Genomic DNA, 20,534 nt, shown 5'->3' with positions numbered 1-20,534 from the left:
TTCCAGCGCGGCTTATTTAGGTTTTTGTCATCTTTGCTCTTCCCAACCATCTTACTTAACTGGAGAGAGCTATCAACGTAGTCTACACCAAGAACCCCTGAGAACATAGTGAGATCTCACCACTCAGCAATATTCTCACGCGTTTTAGGTAGGAGGCAGAGCAGTGAGGTAGAAGCCTATCTACAAATCCATGCAGCCGACCCCAGTAATTCCATAAAGCGCAGGGTCATTCTTTCAACGGCTCATTGTACTTTGTCGACGTGCTCCTGGTATTTTATATTGTGCGGCATTAGAAAGGTATGCATGAGAAATTAGAATTCATCCATGCTGAGGAAGCAAAATGCCTTCTGGATCTTTGTGTTTTTAATGCTGGAGGAATGTGTTCCATCGCAAAATCGCACTAATATTATCGAGCTTGTAGTTAAGACGGAGAGGAGGAGGAGGGAGAAATCACGCCGTATAGCTGAGCTCTGCAGGAACCGCTTGCGTTAGAGTCTGGGCAGCTCACGGTAAATCCATAATGTATAGGGCCAGGTCTATGTACAGAATCTCAGAAGCAATGCTAAGGATTAATCCATACGTTGCCGGTGAGCGGTCTGTGGATAAATCCATATTGCCGAGTGGAGGTGGGGTGCATAAGATACGCAAACATTGATACAGAAGGATAAAGCGGGCATGTGGTGGCAATGAAAGGCTAAGACTTATACTTAACAAAGGACTACTTCATGTATTACATTCTATATTTACTTACGATGATACGTCTTCAGTGCCGTTACATTATGTAGTATTGCCGTTTGATGTATTTTGTCATTCGGCTTAAAGCCTTTCATTTTCGGAGATTAGCAGAAGTTTATTGTCTAATAAAATAAGGTTTAATTAGCCGGCCAAACGTGACAAGGAATCCGCCGGTCTGTCTATGGTCCACTAAAAATAGCTTGTTTTCACTCCGTCAGCATAAAAAAAATACAGAGATTAACCCCTTTGCTGGGATTAATTTGCAGAGAACGTTCAGGGTAATGCAGAATAATTAAAATTTAATTAACCCTTGGAAGGAGGTCGCTAACCCACCGGTAAGGCCTGTAATGGGTGTTATTAGCCAGCACCTGTCTCTGGTGGAACAACTGCCTTCGTGTCAGGGGCTAGCACCTCCGCAGCTGGTTCCAGTCCAGTAGCCACCGAAGTACCAAACAGCCATGAATTATTGTGGCACGTTGCCACTCGACTGCAAGGAAGCTCATAACTGTTTATCCACACCGGAGGCTCGTACCTCAAGAACACCGGCAGAGGGTAAACGGGGACGAAGCTGCTTCACCTAAGAAATCGCTTTTGTTCCAGATGATGTCTTGATTTCTTTTATTCTAAACATACCAGTTCAGTCTTAATCACTAGAAGACATTCCATCTTCAGAAGAGACCTCTGAGGCCCCGAAAGCTTATATAAAAGGTATCCACTTCCGCTATACATTTTACTAGAACACAGAAACAGTCTATACGTTAACATTTTGAAAAATGCTTTTTTTCAGAGGGTTTGAAGCATAATATTCCCCGATACGCCCCTGATTTCCTATTTTTTATGCCGGTCAAGGACTTTGTGCTGTCATCTGTAGGGTAATTTCTTCAAAAAGATGCAACTTTGCACACAACGGACGGTACTTTAAAATAATTTACCTCTGGTTTCTGTACGTTTAAGTAGGATTCTTGCCTAATAAGAGTGTCTGACGTCTGGAAAGTCGAAGGACCCATGAGTAATATTACTTACGCCATTGAAGCGCTCCATCTCAGGTGTCTCGCGTGACTTCCACCAGTCAGGCCGACCCTGCGGATAAGGGGTACAGCAATGCTAGCACATTCTATGTGATGCTGTCCAACTGATGTAACCAGACCTCTGCAGACATGATAAATATACAATATTGAATAACGTAAGCACCGGAAAAGCTTGGAAGACATTTTGTCACAAGTTGATAAATAGACTCACAGGGTCCACATCAGTTGATTGACAGGACAGCCATTGCGGACGTGGCTCAGCATTCATCTAGCACGGCCCGGGGTTTTTGATAACATGATTCCTTATATTGATTTCCCAGTTGTGCCCTTTGACCTAAGTGCCAATTTCTGTGTGATTGCCCTGCCATACCGGCGAATGTTCCTTCATTATTCTCAGTCATGATTCCTTACTATGTTTATATTGAAAAATGTCACCTTCATGCTCCGGACGAATACATCCTCTCTTATTTTTTTTCGTCGGATATATTTACAACATATTGATACAAGAACGGTTCTCCGAAAAAGTTCTGATTCAGAACAGTTAGAGCTATTCTCTGATAGATGATTGGCTGCGGACACGCTGCGTTTGAGCCAATCCGCTGAGACCGTATAGGGTCACTCTTTCCAATGAGTGACTGTGGGCGACTGGATGACCATCTGAAAACACTGAAAAAGCAGCATGTAATTCCAAAAATACAAGCTGCTTTCTTAAAATGGAGCCAATGGTGACAGGTCCATTCTTAAAAAACACATGTTCACACCCAAAGAGTATTGGGGAAAATAGCTATTCACAAACAAAACTGGGTAACACTGGATTGGCCTTGTTTTATTGTTGGGAGGTAGCGAGGAAAAAAGGGGCAGGAGAGCAAAAAGGATGAATGCTGGGGGTAGTAGACATGAATAAGAGAAGGTAGGGTTTTAGGACTGGCCCGGTAAGAGTAAAGATATAGATGTCTCGTCGTAGTAATTTGCTTTTGGGGGCCATGATTACAAAAACAAACAAAACAAAGAATCCACTTGGATCCTAGAGCGTGAAACTGCAATAAAAGAATGGTACTGACGTGCGAAATTTGGACCACGCTGATGACTAAAAATGGCATTATAAAAATATGTAGCCATATTCATCTAGAAACTAATTAAGTTTGAGCTGATTTATCGTATATTTTTCTTTGAGCTGGTCTACTGCAAAATAAACCTTAAATACAATGCTGCCATTGTCAGTCCACGTGACATTTGGGTGACTTTCCCTGCTCAAACACCACACTGAGCTGATACTTTACGGCAGTGCTAATAAAGTCCTTTCCTTAACAGACTTTTATTATTCATGTTTTTCCCCCAGAGGCAGTGTGATAAGGAGTCTACCGGTGTGTGTGTGTGCGTCAGATATCCGAGCCAGAACATATACAAACGGCTAATATAAAGCTGCTTGAAAACATTTTATTATCCAAAAACTGGAACTGTTTTAAAGAAGGACACGGCCTAATATTCGTAGAAACGGGGAGAGTTCCCCTTTAAGAAGCGGCCATTAGCATAAATGTGAGGTTATAATTTACACTTTGCAAAACGTCATATGCAGATGAAAATGTCCACGTCTCCGTACCGTCTAAAATCAAAAGCCCCCTGTCCGATGAGACTCCCGCGTGTCTCTCTTCGTTGCTCACGGCCCTGCCAGAGGGTCTGTCACACGCTTACTGGCTCCCTGACATATCGCCGTGCGGAAGCTTACTGGACGGAGAAGCCGCTAATGGAAACACATTGACGAAATCATTTTTGAGGGGCATTAAATGGAACGTAAAATAAAGCCAGAATAACTGTATGGATTTTTTACTCAAGCTGTTTATGAACATTTATCGTCTCTAAATTACATAGTGTCAGGGCTGGAATCACGCTGACAGTTTAATAGGAGTTTACAGAACATAGAATAAATTAATAAATCACTACTGTATTTATTACCGGAGGGATGTGGCATGCGTGTAAACATACAACGGTAACTTTAGCTTTAAAGTGGCCCTGTCACCTAAAAACAGCTTGGCCGACGGAGCGTAAAACATCTGTCTATATGTTTATATCATTAACGCACCAACTGGCTGTTTTATAGACGTGTAATAAAAGATTTCCATCTAACCATTTATGAAGATTGGGACACCAAGGATATTCTTCTACACATCCTCCTGTTTCCCCTATATCCCCTATATCCCCTATACATATACAGTATATATATTTATATATATATATATATATATATATATATGGAAAGCTAGATGGAAATATATATATATATATATTTATATATATATATTTATACATGTGTGTTTCTAGGCTTGCGATCTTTTTAATGGAATTACATTTTCTTCTTTATTGTTTTTCGTCTAATCCTATTGAACCAAACCCAGTGCTGTCCTTAACCTTTTCTTCCATTCCCAATACAGTATCGTGTACGTTACAAAGTCTTCTCTGGGATCAGCTTTCTTCTTACTTGGATCTTACATTAATGTGTCAAAGTCCAGTCTCCCCCTCTTGCATAATTATACGAATTCGGTGAAGATACGATAGTCTCCCAGCATGTCGTTTTCTGAAGTTACAGTTCGCCCCTGTGCACTGGACTATTCTTAATTTGCAGCTTTGGATTCTGCTTCGATGATCTTAATTTTACTATTCACACAGGAGTAACCATATGTATTTCAACATCACGTCGTCTGATCGGTAATTCGCCAAGGGAGCGCCAAGAATAGATAGGCTAAAAAGAATCATTTCTTAACAACCTCTACCCTGGTGTAAAAGGACAAGAAAATATCAGGATTGGGTGGCAAGAAGAAGAGAGATAAATGTGTTTAGAGATTGTTAGATGCGTAGTCTTTAGGTTTGATCTTATTAACAGAAAATGTGGGTCAAGTGTCCAGTTTTGTTGGGACTTCCAGTGGATTTCCATCTATTCTGCATGGTTGTGAAGATAGCACATTTGATGATGTGAATTCCCTTATTAATTTCATCAATTCTAACCTTTAATGTGGAATGTATATATTGTTAAAGTAAAATGCACACATGAAAAAGTCTAAGCCAACAGAAGCCCAAAAGGATCCACCAAAAGACATTTTGGCCTATCTACTAAAAGTTAAGTGGTCAGTCGAGTTAAGGGGATAACACTCGCAAACAACAGACATATTCAATAATATGCAAGTTGTTTGCAGGTACATGTAAGGGTCTAGGACTTTAAAGTTTTAGGCGAGGGCATGATAGTTGAATGACCTTACCTGAAACTTGCAAAAGAAAGAAATCCTCTTGCAACTAGTGCATTTAAATTACACAGTTTATATAAAAACGAAAAAAAAGATAAATATTAAAACAAAAAATTTTGGTCATCCGGGAACTCCCAACCACTTCCTTCACCTCACCCACATCCCATTCCAGATGACAGCTTTACCTCCCTTTCCACCACCCCCTGCCCATAGCTGGGGTTAAACTGTGCACAAACCCCCCTTTTGGGGACACACAGATCCCAAAATGAGGCAAGTGTTTTTTAAGCTGAACATATTCACTGGTTTGCATGTGTTGACGGACTCTGTGTTAAAGGTTGGGGGTCCATTAATAGGATACTGGGAGTTAGAGTTATTGCGCAGACTGCAGTCCCAGTATGTGATTAACTACTTTCAATGATGTAGTACCATTGCTCTCGCAAAAGAGATGTATTGTGACACCAGAGCACCCAAGTTTCATCTGCTAAAATCTGTTTGAAAAGAAAAATGGCCTTTCTCAGCGGCTCTTTGTTATAAATATTCAGTGTTTGTAATCTCGTGCATTAAAAAGAACGGTGCGTGGGTTCTGGATGCTGGCTGGATTCTTGACCTTTCTTTGCAGAGGCAGCGCATTAAGAGGGGCAGAGAGGCATGGAGGCTAATGGGACTTTTCTTATAAATGGTCCCACTTCAGAGTGCTTCAGGGCACAGGACATGCAATGCCCCAACACCCTTATCAAATCACTCATGAAGCGAGGAAGCATCTTGGGAGATTCCTTTACTAATTTTCATTAGAAGTCCTAAAGGTGCATTACATTACCAACCCCAAGACCACAACTCCATCGTAGGTTCTTCCAGCCCATGCCTCGAGCAATTTGAGAAAAGGCAGTGGAAGAGGACATATGCACCGGTTATGGGTCTCCTGCTCAGTCAGCTACCCAACTGTTGTACTAGAGTCCCTCTGTCTCGATATTTAGAGATTGTGTCAATGTAGTTTACCTACCTAATGAATGTCCAAGTGTTACTTCTGCATCTAATGACAAACATACTCATAGCCTTCTAGAATTTTGGTTTGGGACAGACAGTTCCCTTTGGGCCATCATACAGCTGATTCATATCGAGTGCACACTGAGTAAGTACGTGTCCAGGAAGATGTCCTCTTAGATGAAATACCTGCCTATGCAATAAACTGTGCTTGTTTCGTTTCAGGTGCAGAAGGCGCCGTGTTCCCCAAATCCCTAGAAACTCCATACGTCAAGGCTGAGCCATTCCACCATCTAAGGTACGTAGAGACTGTTGGATTTAACCCGAGTACCTCCTCTCGCTTTCTCTGATCTCAAGGAAAATGGGCAGATGCTCAGAGTTGCGCATTATGGAGGTGACTTCTTCCGATTCTACTCTGATTCAAAGATATAGGCATCCGGACTGGTGCTTTCCTTACTGGTATATCACATCTGAAACCTCTGCTTGAATACAAGTTATAGTTTTCATGAGGACCATTGCTTTGGTTGCGATCTGTTGTGAGTCACTACTCTAGAGCCTTTGTGACGGGCTGTTGAAAGGTTAATATTTGAAGAGTCTCAGGATCCCGGAGATTATGGTAATGCAATCCAGTTCAAACAGATGCTGCAGACTGGAGCTGTGAGTTATTATCTTGCTTATAAGGAATACGGTACTGTAGATGTAAGTCATATGTACACAATCAGCGCCTCTCGTCTTCACCGGTTTATTTCCCTTTATTAATAGGATTCGGGTAGCTGCAGTCCATTAAATGAAGGAAACCCGCGGGGTTACCTACTGCAGCCCCGCAGAAAACTCCCAAAAATGAAAAGTATGCCAAAAAAATAAATAAAAAGAAAACAAGTTATGAACAAACTGACTAGTCCATTTGTGTTAACCCCTTAAAGACAATGGGCGGTCCCTAAACACATTGAAAACAATGTTTGTCATTAAGGGGTTAAAAATGTTTTGTTTTTTTCTTCCAATATCTTGCTTCATACAAATGGACCTCTAGAGATTCCAAGCGCCATCTTAAAGTAACGTGTTCTATAATTGTTTGTTTTGACAGGGCCGCTCCTTTGGTGCAAAGGATATTAGTCCTCCCCACAAGGACTACAAGACTTGTTAAATGTTTCCTTCTGAAACACTGCGGATCTACTTGGCTCTGCTAGTTTGTGGATTGATGGCAGTTGGTTGCCACCTATGCAGTAGGCTAGCGTGCCATTGTGGCAATCGAGTACAGCCGTGGTGCAGTTCTAAACCCTACCACTAGGGAGAAAGAATGCTGGCACTCAGTGCCTTTGCTAATGCACTTTGTCACATTATTTATTGATTTATATAGCACCAACATATTCCGCAGCGCTGTACAATGGTCACATACCTGAGGTGCTACCTGCCAGCAGATGCCAGCAACTAAAGGTGTGGGGTTTCACTCATCTGGTCTAGCACCGGTGAAGCAAGTTTTCCATTGATGCTTGAAACTTTTCCATGTTATCTAATCATTCTAGTCCCAAGCAATAACCCGGCAGGATCTGCTGGCATTTACCTAGAAGGAGATTGGCTCGTTGCACCCATGTAATGCGGTAGCTCCTCCTAGTGGCTGATTGGAGTAATTCATCACTGACATTTGTAACAATATATATAAATATATTTGCATATAAATATATATAAAATAACAAAATGTTTCAATTAATATACAATATTATATAGGTTTTATATTAAATCTTTAATAAACACCAAAAAAGAATGACAGTTCAAGTTCCGGAAGTAAGGAGATCTTGAGCTGACGTTCTATTTCGGTGTTTATCATGCTGCATGGGATCTTGAAGCGAGTGCAGAAATGCTCCCAACACACAGAAAGATGTGATACTTTATACTACTTATGAGGGCTTGAGCTGATTCTATTTCTGTGTATTTATATTAACTCTTTCTTGACGAGGCTAGTGGTGTTTTTTTAATTTAAAGTTGGCACAGTTGGCCTTTAAGACAAAAAGGGCAAACATTTGATTATTGATTATTACTGATTAGCATTAAGTATCTATCTATCTATCTATCTATCTATCTATATATACATATATATATATATACTGAATATCACTTTGAGCATTCTTACAGGATAAAGGAGGCATTCAAGATATTGCTTACATTGACATTGGATGTGATCAGTGCTGTAAGATGGTCGAGCAGTACATACGTTGTTTTCAGACATATAACATTACAGTCGGACATCTCAGTGCCTCTAAATAACAGACTGCATGTTCTAGTAATGGAGCAGTGGCTTTTCATGATGACCTCCTTTATGTTGGTGTCATCCCAAACACGGGTATTTAAACACCACCATTTTTCTAAAGCCCCCCCCCCGTCTTGCATCCCGGCTTGTGATTGATTTATGTTTTCTAATTAAGAGCTGTGACTGTGTAATCGGACGGTGTACACAGGTAGCCTCTGTTTTTTGATGTGCAGATGGGATGTTCCGTTAATTACGTGTCGTAAAGAACAAGAAGATTTATCGTACCGGACTAGAAAGTGGACAAAGCATTGGGAAACGTCACAGCCGCTGCTTCATACGTCTTTGTGCTCCTTATTGGGAAGGGCGGCTCATATCATTTACGTTTACTTTAATACCGTGCCGTACCGTGCGATAAAGCCATCTTAGCCCCCTTAAAGACAATGGGCGGTCCCTAAACCCATTGAAAACAATGCTCTTTGTCATTAAGGGGTTAAAGCGGACCTGCCACGTGAAATAAACTTTGCATTCATCACAACAGCATATAACCCCCTACCGTGGCGGAACTACCGGGGTCGCAGGGGTCTCGACTGCGACCGGGCCCTGGAGTTCTGCCAGTCAGGGGGGCCCAAGGGGTGCCGAGCGGTTGCTGAAAACGACCGCTCGGCAACTCTTGGGCCCCCCTGACTGACAGAAATCCAGGATGCCTCTGCTCCCCGCCGCTGCCGTCGGCGCTGCTGCCGTCGCCGCTGCTGCTGCCGCCGTCGTCGCCACCGCCTGCCGCAGCGCTGCCCAGAGTGCAGTGTTAGGAGCGTGAGGCGTTTGTCTCGGGTGCCGGCGCTTCACGCTGAGCGCGGGCATATGACGTCGTAAGCACCCGAGACAAACTCCTCACGCTCCCAACACAGGAGTTGACGGTAAGTGACCTACAAAGGGGGGGTAGGGAGAGAGTGGGTAGATCGTGAGAAGGGGGGGTAGGGAGGGAGTGGGTAGATCGTGAGAAGGGGGGAGGTAGGGAGGGAGTGGGTAGATCGTGAGAAGGGGGGGTAGGGAGGGAGAGGGTAGATCGTGAGAAGGGGGGTAGGGAGGGAGAGGGTAGAACGTGAGAAGGGGGGGTAGGGAGGGAGAGGGTAGATCGTGAGAAGGGGGTAGGGAGGGAGAGGGTAGATCGTGAGAAGGGGGGGTAGGGAGGGAGAGGGTAGATCGTGAGAAGGGGGGGTAGGGAGGGAGAGGGTAGATCGTGAGAAGGGGGGGTAGGGAGGGAGAGGGTAGATCGTGAGAAGGGGGGGTAGGGAGGGAGAGGGTAGATCGTGAGAAGGGGGGGTAGGGAGGGAGAGGGGAGATAGTGAGGAAGGGATAGATGGGGGGTGGGCCCTTAACAGATTCTCGCACCGGGGCCCTGAGGTTTCTAGTTACGCCCCTGACCCCGTACATATGTTGTATTAACATTATCTTTAAATGGCTCAGCACTCTTCCAGAAAGTCTTCTGATACATCGGAGCCTTCATCGCCTCTTTCATAGAACGCGATTAAACACATTTACTCGGCTTCTCCTCCTTCCGATGTTCCTAACTCATTCTAACAGATCCAGAAAGCAGGAGAGGGCTTCTTGTGTCTCGTTCGTGTGCTGTATGTGTCCCTAAATATTTGAAATAGCCGAAGAGACACGTCTTTATTGTAGGCGATGTGAATGGAGACGAGACATGAAGAGAAATGCGTTGGCAAGCTCTATAAATGTAGCCAAGATTAAATCATTCAGGACAGGATTGAAGTGATTTACTTGTACAGACTAATTACTGCATGTGTTTATGGGAGTTTAGAAACCCTTAACCTTTTGTTGTTAGGAACACATAAAACATAATCTGGGTTTTCTAAGAACGAAGGGTCCCAAGGCTGAGACACGCAGAGCAACGTATAGTCTTTGGAACAGTTAGAAAAATAATCACTAATATAAATGCATTGGACACCGAAAATTACCAAATCCCATGCATTAGTACAAAATAAGGGTTATTATTATTATTACTTATTGTTTTATATAGTGCCATCAGATTCCGTAGCGCTGTACAATGGGTAGACAGGACATAACAAGCAGTATATAACATAACAAGATGATTTACAGAAACAACAGGTTAGGAGGGCCCTGCCAAAATAATGGGAAGTGAAACAGTAGGAGAGTAGGAGAAGATGGCTTGGGTGGAGATGCGTTGAGTTGTCCGGATGATCTGTTGAGGTTGTTGGTCGTTTAGATGGCTTGATTAGGATGATGGCTGAGAGTGTTCGGAGGAAAGCTTCTACGCTTCTAGAAAAAGGTGGATTCTTAGAGAGCTTTGGAAAGTTGCGTACGAGGCAGAAAGTCTGATGGAACCAGTAGGGAGCAGGAGAACAGATCTGTCCCAGTGGACTTGGTGGCATCATCTGTGATGATCTGTCATGGCCAGCTTTTTGAACTGTTCTCATTAGACCCTATTATTTCACCTGTGTGGCACGAACATTATTTTCTACAGTAAGACCCGAATCAACGCCCGTGCGGTTAATTCACAAATATCCCAAAAAGTGATAAATGTATTTTTCGCATTTATTTTTTTTCTGTGTGTCAGCAGCCTCACTTTAAATGATTTCCGCTGTCTTTTTATTCCCTTCACATAAAGGATATTTTTTTTTACAGATTGTTTTACTTAACCTCAGCATGCGCCACCGTTACAAAACCAGCGCATTGTTCTTCTGTCATAACATGAAATGCATATAAATCACGCATGTAGCTCGTAACTGTCTTATGACACTTCGAATAATTGCATACACAATCAAGAAATATGTGTCTTCCCTTTTTGCGAGTTATTCGTGCGCGGCTTTAATCATAGTAATTGCATGTGACAATAAGAGAACTTTCAGGGGTTTTTTTTTCCTCCTGATTGGATATCAAAATATTAATTGCCTTGGTCAGTATGTCAGATAACGTACATCTCATAAGGGTTGATTTATTCAGGGATTTATTAATTAACTGATATATTAAGTATGTATTTCTATTCTGCTTCATCAGTCTTGTGAGATTTAATGAAAAAATCCCTTCCCCCGGATATGAACTTGGGCTGTTTCAATGGGCAAATATTAAAAATAAAAGTATAAAATCCAATCAGCCATGTCTACCTTGACATCATTTTTAAAAAAAATGGATGATATATTATTGGCGTTTATTTATTTTTTAATGTTCAGTGGTTTTTAAAAGTTTTTTTTAAACATGATCCCCTTACTAGCCATGTGTTTCTTCTTTGGTTCCCATAGAACAGAAAAAATAAATAGATAAAAAAAATAAAAAAATAATAATAAAAAAATATATATATATACCGTGTATATATACATAAAATATTATATTTAATACTTTTATATTTTATTTATTTTTATATTTTATTTTTAATTTTTTTAATTATTTTTTTTTTTTTTTTTAAATATTGTATTTATTTAATTGTATAAGTAAAAATCTCTCTCCTTATTCCAATACTTCATTACAAAGTCACACTTGGTGAACCCCGGCCCCTGACCATATCTTTTGCTGTCATCCTTTGACCAGTTAAAATTGAAAAGATGACGCCTGCGGAGCTAATGATGAAAACGCACCAAAAGGCAAACATCTAACTGCCGTCTCGCGAATTTAACATTTTAAAATATTTAAAGCATGCAGACTAATAGGCCATTTAATAGGACATTGTGGGGGAAAGTGCGTTCCAAGCAATTCTTATTAAAATATCTTTAACGTCTCCACCAAATATTTGCACTGTGTTCTTTGTACTTTTTGTAGCATTCATTAATCATGCCGTTACAAATAGGTGAACTGTCGGTTATAACATTTTCCTCCCCCCTTAATAATTATTCCACTTTTCTCCTTTTTTTCCTTTTATCCTCTCTTTTTTTCACCTCTCTCTTCTGTGCTTCCTTCACAGGAGTAATATGTGATGTTTTGTATTGCAATGTCATATAATACCTCGTTGTAACTGTGTTATTTCCACTTTTCCTTTAAGGAACATTAAAATAGAAATACCTTGTATGTCAAAACATTTAATATGACATAAAGACCTTTTTTTAACTCGGTTCTCAAAGTCAGAGGGGTTCCTTTACTGGTATTCTAGATTTTGACTATATGGGTGATCGCAATATATGTTGTCAGCAACTGGATTCTCTTACTTGGATCAACAGAAATTTCCAGCCCTTTAATTTCCTATAGTCTAAAAAGAATTTACATATCATTGTATTAACCCCTTAAGGACAATGGGCGGTCCCTAAACCCATTGAAAACAATGCATTTTGAGCCCATACATGTACGGGCTTTGTCATTAAGGGGTTAAATGGCGTAGAAGTCTTGATCAAGATAAAAGGCCTTTCAAGCCACTCAAAGAGAAACTTTGGGGTAGGAAATATGTGATCTTTTTGTAACTAATGGTGTTAATTAGTCCCCGTGCTTTGTCCGCGTGCGAGAAAGGGGTGCTCAGACGGACCGAGTTTGTATAACGGAGGCAAGATAACAAGAAACCTTGAAAGGGAAGGGATCAGAGTGTTGGGGAGAAAGCTCATTAATTTGACCAGATGAGGACTCGTCAGGATGCCGTGTTTCCTAATAAGAGAAAATAAGAACCCACAACCTCATAAATAAAAGTAACGATTATAGTGATTGCGTCTGACCTCATCCTTTGCAAACTGAGACACAAATCGTCTCGTCCTTGTAGAGCTGAGCACTAAAATGGGGCTTGTGTCGGAATGATATGTTTTGGGGTTTTTTTGTATTCTGGCAGTTGCCACGGTAATAAGACCCTCCCAGCACTGAATATTATTAAACCATATTAATAAAGGAAAATGATATATTTATATATATATGTAATTGCCGGTATTGCCGCAGGTGCCATGCTGAATATTGTTACTTATCATTAGAAACATCATACACATTTCGGGTTAAATACCCAGCTCCTGCCCACACATTATTCCAAGTATGTGATTAATGGGCCAATCTTCAGTACTTTAGGAAGAGAGGATTAGCTAGCCCACCTGCCCGTTATGTTTGATGGAGATATGGGGTTGTCTTCGCTGTCCTGCTTGCCACAATGTGATATGCATATATATATTTATTTAGGTTGGAGTCTCCGACTCGCTCCTTGGTGATGGAAGCACCCAAGGGGATTGAAATTAATGCAGAGGCAGGACGTTTGGAAGCATCATGCAGGTCGGATTTACGTCTCGAGTCTACAGATGGAGAGGCAAGTGTACCTTACCATTGTTAAGCAAACATAATCCATTACCGATATGTACATAACCATTTTAATAAATACGTCGGGGGGGGGTCTGATGTGGGATTTGAGTGGACCTTTGAAGGCAATGTGACTGAGCTCTTCTAAATACTGTTGACAATGTTCCTGGGTTTACCACTGAGATGATAGCTAAAGAGAGGTACGAGACCGGCTCAGCCAAGAACAGACAGTTTCTTAATATCATTCCCATGCAGAAGGGTCCCAAATTTGAGCTCACTTGTTCTATTACAAATGAAAAATCTCAATCTAATTCGGCCCACAAGGACAGTACAGAACCGAAATTCAAGTGAAACTCTCTCAGCACAATGGAACCACCAACCCCAGATGTATACTTTGGCTTCGGAGCCTCATCGCTCATCGGTTGATATCCCTCTAGGTGCAAGTGAGGTCCACAGCTGGACTCTCCATTGTGCTTTGGGGGATACCCACTGGCCATGTGGGCTGAAACGTATATTTGGGATTGCTGGTTCTGTTGTGCAGAGGAACTTTGCCTTGCGTTTCAGTTCTGGTCTTCCCGTGTGTCTTGTATTAGACTTTTCCTCTGTAAAGCACCAGTGAGCTAAATTTTGACATGCTTCCAAACAGGAACCCACCATAGGGCAGTCCCATACATCGCTGTATGAGCTTGCCTGGTATAGTGACTATAAATTAAAATTCTACTTTTCTGCTCAGATTATTTTTTCAGAACCTTGTACCATATGCAATAAACTTTTGTCTCATAGTAACTATAGATCCTTTTCTCACGCTCTCTCTCCAGATCCTTCTGCAAGCTGCCACGGTGAAGCTCCCACAGCTGCCGCGAGGGTCCTACTCCTCCACGAGCTCCCGCCAGAAAGTCTACGAGATATGCGTATGTCCCAACGGAAGATTGTTCCTTTCACAAGCGGGCGTTGGATCCACCTGCCAGATAAATACCAGTGTATGTCTGTGATAGACTGACCAAACAGATCACTGGACAAAGAGCAAGACTATAAACAGACACAGGAAGCCTCAGAAAACAAAATACGTGTGTGTGTGTGAATATATACAAATTTATATATATATATAGATATATATACCGTATATATATATCTGTAAATCTATTAATCTCCTGATGAGGAGATGTTTCAGTGCCAGAAGCTCAGGGTGATTGTCATGTGTCTTCCCTAATAAGCTTAATTCTAAATTTATTTTCTCATCAACTAGAATAATAGCTGGGTTCAGCCTGGGTTCAATTACTTGGGAAATTTCTCATCCTTACTGATGGTGCCCAAAGAAATGTATAGCTGTGTTCACCCGTCCTACACAAGGGTTTGGTAAGTCTACCACCGAAGCCTTAGCCACGGAACGCTTTTTGTTCAAGAGAAACGTACGCAGCCTGATTAAAATATTAGTAATTAATTCCAATATTAGTACTTTCCCTGTCTAAGAACATTGTAAAGATTGAGATCGAATATCCCAAGGATATGACACGTAGCTAGCTGTGTATTTATGTCCCCCATTTTACAGCAGTGGGGCAACTGCCCCCTAGACACTTCTGCCACCCGGGGCAGAATAAGCCACTGCACATAGCCATAGTCGGACATAGTTACCCTGACTGATGACGGTCAAAGGGTGGGTTCTACAGATAAAAGACAGCGGACTCAGGTCTATTCCAGTCTAAGTAAAATAATAAAATAAGTGTCATCTTGGAGAATCGGCGTTGAAGAAATTGAGGAGTTTACTGGAGAATTGCAAAAGATGTCATCAGCCCACCTTTTTTCCTAAAAACATACAGGGCATGGAGATATAACTTGTTTGAGTCGAGTCGATGCTCACAGTGTCGCAACCCTTTTCAGTTAACCCTTAACGCAGTTAAAGACGTTGACGTTTAGACCATGGGGCTACCAGAAAGATAAGTGCTTAGAAGTCATTATATTAAAGTCTAATCAGCTATAATATATTATTATTATTATTTTCATTTTAAAATATAAAAAAATATTCTGATGTTTAAATACTAAATATAAATCTTATGCAGAAGTAAAATATCTCTGCCCACAATTATCTATTCATCTTTTAATTATTAATTCAATTGGTACAAAGCCTTTATTTAATAATTATGGTATTTAAGTCTTTGCTCTGAGTTAAAAGTTACTTATCTCTCTCGTTTTCCATTTTACAGACGTAACGTAGTTTGATTGAACATTTAAGCATTATTTATTAAAATCAGACCTCTATTTTCTGTTGGAAAATGCCGGTTTTGTGACCAACGCATTTTTCCTTTGGGCAGGATTTTTTTCCTTTAAATTGCTTAGTTTATAGCATAGTTTATTTGAATCTCTTTGTATTCTGCTGAATGCTCTTTTTTAGCAACAAAGAAGGCTTCGGTTATCGTCTGGTGTACTGAATTGTCCTTTTTTAACCCTTCATCTGTCTGGTGCTTTTGTAGCACACAAATATTAACTCTTTTTGTAGCACATAAACATTGACTTTTTTTTTTTTGCATATCTGCACGGCATCCCCTTAATTTACCTCTTCTAGGTCACCCAGAGCAATACATGTCTTTCGAAACTGGACTGAAACATCTCTGATCGAACAGGGAGACACGTGCCTATGCCTTAAGACAATGCACTCTGCAAGGAAAAGCACAGCGGGGAAGTATCCCATCTAACTGTTTGCTGTTTATTTTTTGTTGGCTGAAGAAATGAAATGTATGAGGTGTGGGTGTCAGGGTGTGTGAGTGGAAGTAATTCCGTTTCTATTTTACAAATTGGAATATTATTTCGTGAGACCGATAGCATTACTGATTATTGGCGTCATATGCTGCTACATGTCACTGCCCTGGTTCCTGTTGTGCTCGGTGCGGTACGATCAGGGAAGCAAACCATCCATTGTTTAACGGAATATTTAGAACAGTCTTTTCCCGGCCGTTACATTGTAGACATCAAAGAAGATGCCAAGGGAATCAATAGGTATCACAGCAGGACTTCCTTTCAGGACAGCCGTAGTTGGAGATTTAACTCGTCTATACATTGATCTGGTAGCACCAGGGGTGATCGCAATTAAAAAATTAAACTTTAACTAGGGTTAAGCTATGTCAAGTGATGTTCCCAATGAGATAAACATTGGGATGCATTACAATAAAATCTATCACTGAAAAAAGCCCAGCACTGTTAGAAGTGAGAGGCGTCACTGTGGCAGTTCAGTATTGAGCGGATGACCCCAAAAAGCCACTGGTGAACAGGTAACCCCAGCCATACATTTTGGGTTGGCCTGTAATTTATCAAGTAAGGAAAAGTAGAAGCATGTCTGCTATTCGCATAGTATACATTTTAGGTGTCATTCCTTCTATTACACGTTTGGAATAACACGCTAACACACGCTAACCTTGGTGGCTGCGAGACAGAATAAGAATGAGAAGGAGAATACTTCTTATGGATCCTAATCCAGGATAACCTGCTGTAAGCAAATAGCTAGCACTTACTATCTCATAAGGCTGGATCATCTGTTTTCATTCTTTCTGATGCTTTACTTGTTGTTTGTTGAGGACCGAGGAGGAGACATGTTGTGTGTTTGCAAACTAGCAATCATATATAGTGCCGTGTTTAACCATGTTCTCGGTTGCATTATACGGCAATATTTGAAAGGAATAACTATAGGCATGTGTGGGTCCGGCGGTGCGAAGCAGCACAGCAATTGAAGGACCACGCTAGTTTAAGTGAAGGGCTGTAGGAAATCATGTCCATCAACCACAGTGCAACTGTTTATTGGAGACGGTACTTAGAGAAGTTCTAGGAACAGATCTTCTGGTCGGTCCCGCTAAACCACCAGTGGATCTAGCCTACATCAGCCCCAAGATGAGGAGCAGCCAATGGCTCATGCACAGGACACGTGGTTTTTTGGTGCCATCATTACATACGTCATAGACCTTTGATGGCTCTCAGCTGGGTTCACCAGTCTCTGCATGTGTCTGATGGAAGCAGGACTTTATGAAGGATTTGTTCTCCATATAGTTAGTACTAGTAAACCTTAAAGGGTCAGGGGGTACTGATAAATACCTCATGCATTTGCAAGAGGGAAACTCATGATGCATATGATGGCAAGAGCGTTCCTTTAATGAAGTCTCAACATGATACAAGAGAACGTGAAAGCTCTGGAATCTGGATCTTAAATTGCCTGTACTTGTCTGTCTATTGTTTTATATCCGTTATTTTACATTATGTGTGGTTAAAAGTCAAACCAAAGATTGTCAAGATAGTAGCTGTCTGGTATGAGGATGTGGTCCCAGTTTGTGATCCTTCAAACCGATACGTCAGTCTATCACGGAGCAAACGAGATGGAAATAAAGCAGACATGGAACAATCCCGAAACCCATGGGAATAATTAAAAGTAAATCTACCCTCAGTATTGAGGTATCACAAGGTTTATGTGCAGAACTCTTTACAATGTGGCTGTAAGGCAAGCCTTATACACAAAATCTTAATATCCAGAGCTTATCAGGCTGTTACGATGTACAATTTACCCGTCTTTTACGTTCAGGGACATAATTACGCTTTATTATTGACATTAATCCATTCTGTGCCATATCTGTTGATGTAACATACTTATATATTACACTGCTTGAGCGTTATCAGCACAAAGTGATGCGGTATGATTCATGCGTGCACTTTACACGGGGTAATGTACCGTCTATTGCCAAATCATTATTATCAATATACACCGTGTCCTAAACAAATACCTAATTCTGAATGCCGTGACATACTTCATGTGAAATGATATCAATGCCCTGGCATGTTTTAGTGTGCTTCATACCGTCGTACGGAAATCACGTCACAAGAAGTATATTATTTAATATATATTATTTAATGCTTTCATTGTGGCTGCCATTCATTTTTTACAGTTTCAGTGTTGATATGGCCCCCGTTATGAAATAACTAGGTTAATCAATTAGTATAACTCACATGTCGTAGTGGAAGAATTACACCAATCGTGTAAAAAAAAAAAAAAAAGGGGGGGGACGCTGGTTAGGGAGAAAATGTCATCTAATGTAACAGACTTAGTGGTTATCTGTATTCTAAAAGCGCACAGATTCAGACCAAAAGATATGGCCACCAAATTGGACACGAGCAAACCTACAATTTGTCCTACGAACAAATCATAACTTTGTAACACTCTGCAACACCATGACATTTTGCATGACATTTTATTTTTGATGGCTTCCTAGATGGGTTCCTGATTTTGGCTTTTATGTTTTAACCCGTCGCATACAAGATTTGTATTTTATTGTTGAACTGAGAACACTGAGTGTGCGTTTACTTTACCCCAAAACATAAAGAAGAAGGGAAAAATGGTTTATATTAGTTCAACCCAATTTGAAAATGGGATTCAAATTTGTCGATTCTAGCCAAGGCCTAGGTCCAGTGGGGTGACAGCCCTTCTGCCATATAACAGAGAGGCTCCCTGCAATGCCCCTACTCAATGGGCCGCTTAAAACCCCAAATGGCCTATAAGCATTATGGGGGGCTGTGCCCAGTCCATAATTTCCTTCCGTGCTTCCTTTAAGAGTGGGGTGTTATGGTGTCATAAATACGTAAATACATCACTGCACATACTTGTGCTAGGTGTGTATTGACATACACACCGACCGGCTACAATGGTTCTTATACATACAAAGTGTGCTATTTATAAGCATACGTCATCATCATATGGCTACTGTTACAATTTATAACTCATGTATGTTACGGATTTAGCAGTTAGGTGCTGTGGGTAATAGAGGTAAATTCGCCATGAGATAGTTGAGATAAGATTGCTTGATGTGGCCTAAAGTTTGGCTGAAAAGGTTCTGTGCTTACCTGGAAGACATATTGGATAATATACATATATGACATATTGTTTCCCCAGTGAAATTTAACAAAGGAAATTCCAGCTTCTACCCGTCGGAAATAATATTTCCTTAAACCATGAAACTCCAGCATAACGTAAAGTATATAATGTGATTATCGGGATATGTAAGCATGAGAGTGACATTTTTTTTTTTTTAGCAAATTAATTATTTTATTACTTAGATTTGTATTTTATTGTTGAGCTGAGAACACTGAGTGTGAGTTTACTTTTACCCAAAACATAAAAAAGAAGGGAAAAATGGTTTATACTAGTTCAACCCCATTTGAAAATGGGATTCAAATTTGTCGATACGTCCCACAAGGCTACATGAGCGTGCGTGCTGGTGAAAATGTGTGCGTGCGTGTGTTTATGGGAAAATATATACAGCTTTTTGGGGTTGTTTTTGTATCGGGGTTATATGTGAGTCCAAACTCACTCTATGCAAAAATTTTTGTAAGCATTTGCAATAATGCTCAGTATAATAAGGAGATCTTTTAACTTTATTACACTTTCTGTACAAGAATTAAAAACAAAAATGTGATTTGTATTTAAATGATTTCAATTGCAATCTTGTAAAATCTCTTAATAAAATAATGATTGATATGAATTTGATTCGAGCTGTGTTGTTCTGTTCCATTTTCGTTCTAATTCCCTAATGTTACGGAATATTCTTCATATTTCACTGAATTTCATTTTTTTTTACTTAATGTACCATTAACCCCTTAATGACAAAGCCCGTACATGTACGGGCTCAAAATGCATTGTTTTCAATGGGTTTAGGGACCGCCCTTAAGGGGTTAAAAACATGCACATGATACAGTCATGCCCTGTCTTCTAATTGGTAATCCGGCAAACTCGTTCCTAAATGGACAGGTTGGAATTCCGAACTGGATCGGTCTTTTGGACGGATGTATCTGGATCAACAAAAGGACCACCAAAGTGGAGGCAGAAGTTCTGTAACAGCTGCTCCTTGGAGGGTCTCTTGAAGAAAGAAACTGAGAAACACGAGGTTAAATGTGATGATGCCGCTCAAATGAGTTCCACAAATAAACCTCACCATTGTTATATAATGCTCCTTCATATGGGAACATCTTGTCCTTAAAATACATTACGTTATTCCCTTCACATAGATTAGCCGAAAACACCTGCCAGCTACAATGGAGAAGAGTCAAAAGAACATT

General features: G+C 40.7%; 1 protein-coding gene across 6 annotated transcripts in view; it reads left to right on the top strand.

The window, feature by feature from the left end:
• SGCD (sarcoglycan delta) overlaps positions 1–15,124 on the top strand; it is a 190,629-nt gene extending 175,505 nt beyond the window's left edge. For all 6 annotated transcript variants that reach the window (XM_053465515.1, XM_053465517.1, XM_053465514.1 and 3 more), the window contains 3 exons: positions 6,206–6,278; positions 13,338–13,461; positions 14,270–15,124. In XM_053465515.1, the coding sequence (XP_053321490.1) occupies positions 6,206–6,278; positions 13,338–13,461; positions 14,270–14,443 (371 nt within the window). In that variant the 3' untranslated portion in view covers positions 14,444–15,124. The remainder of the gene's footprint in view (positions 1–6,205; positions 6,279–13,337; positions 13,462–14,269) is intronic.
• Positions 15,125–20,534: the final 5,410 nt, after the last annotated feature.

The sequence above is a fragment of the Spea bombifrons genome, chromosome 4, assembly GCF_027358695.1.
Source record: "Spea bombifrons isolate aSpeBom1 chromosome 4, aSpeBom1.2.pri, whole genome shotgun sequence".
Classification (NCBI taxonomy): Eukaryota; Metazoa; Chordata; class Amphibia; order Anura; family Pelobatidae; genus Spea; species Spea bombifrons.
This window is presented reverse-complemented; position numbering and strand designations above follow the sequence as displayed.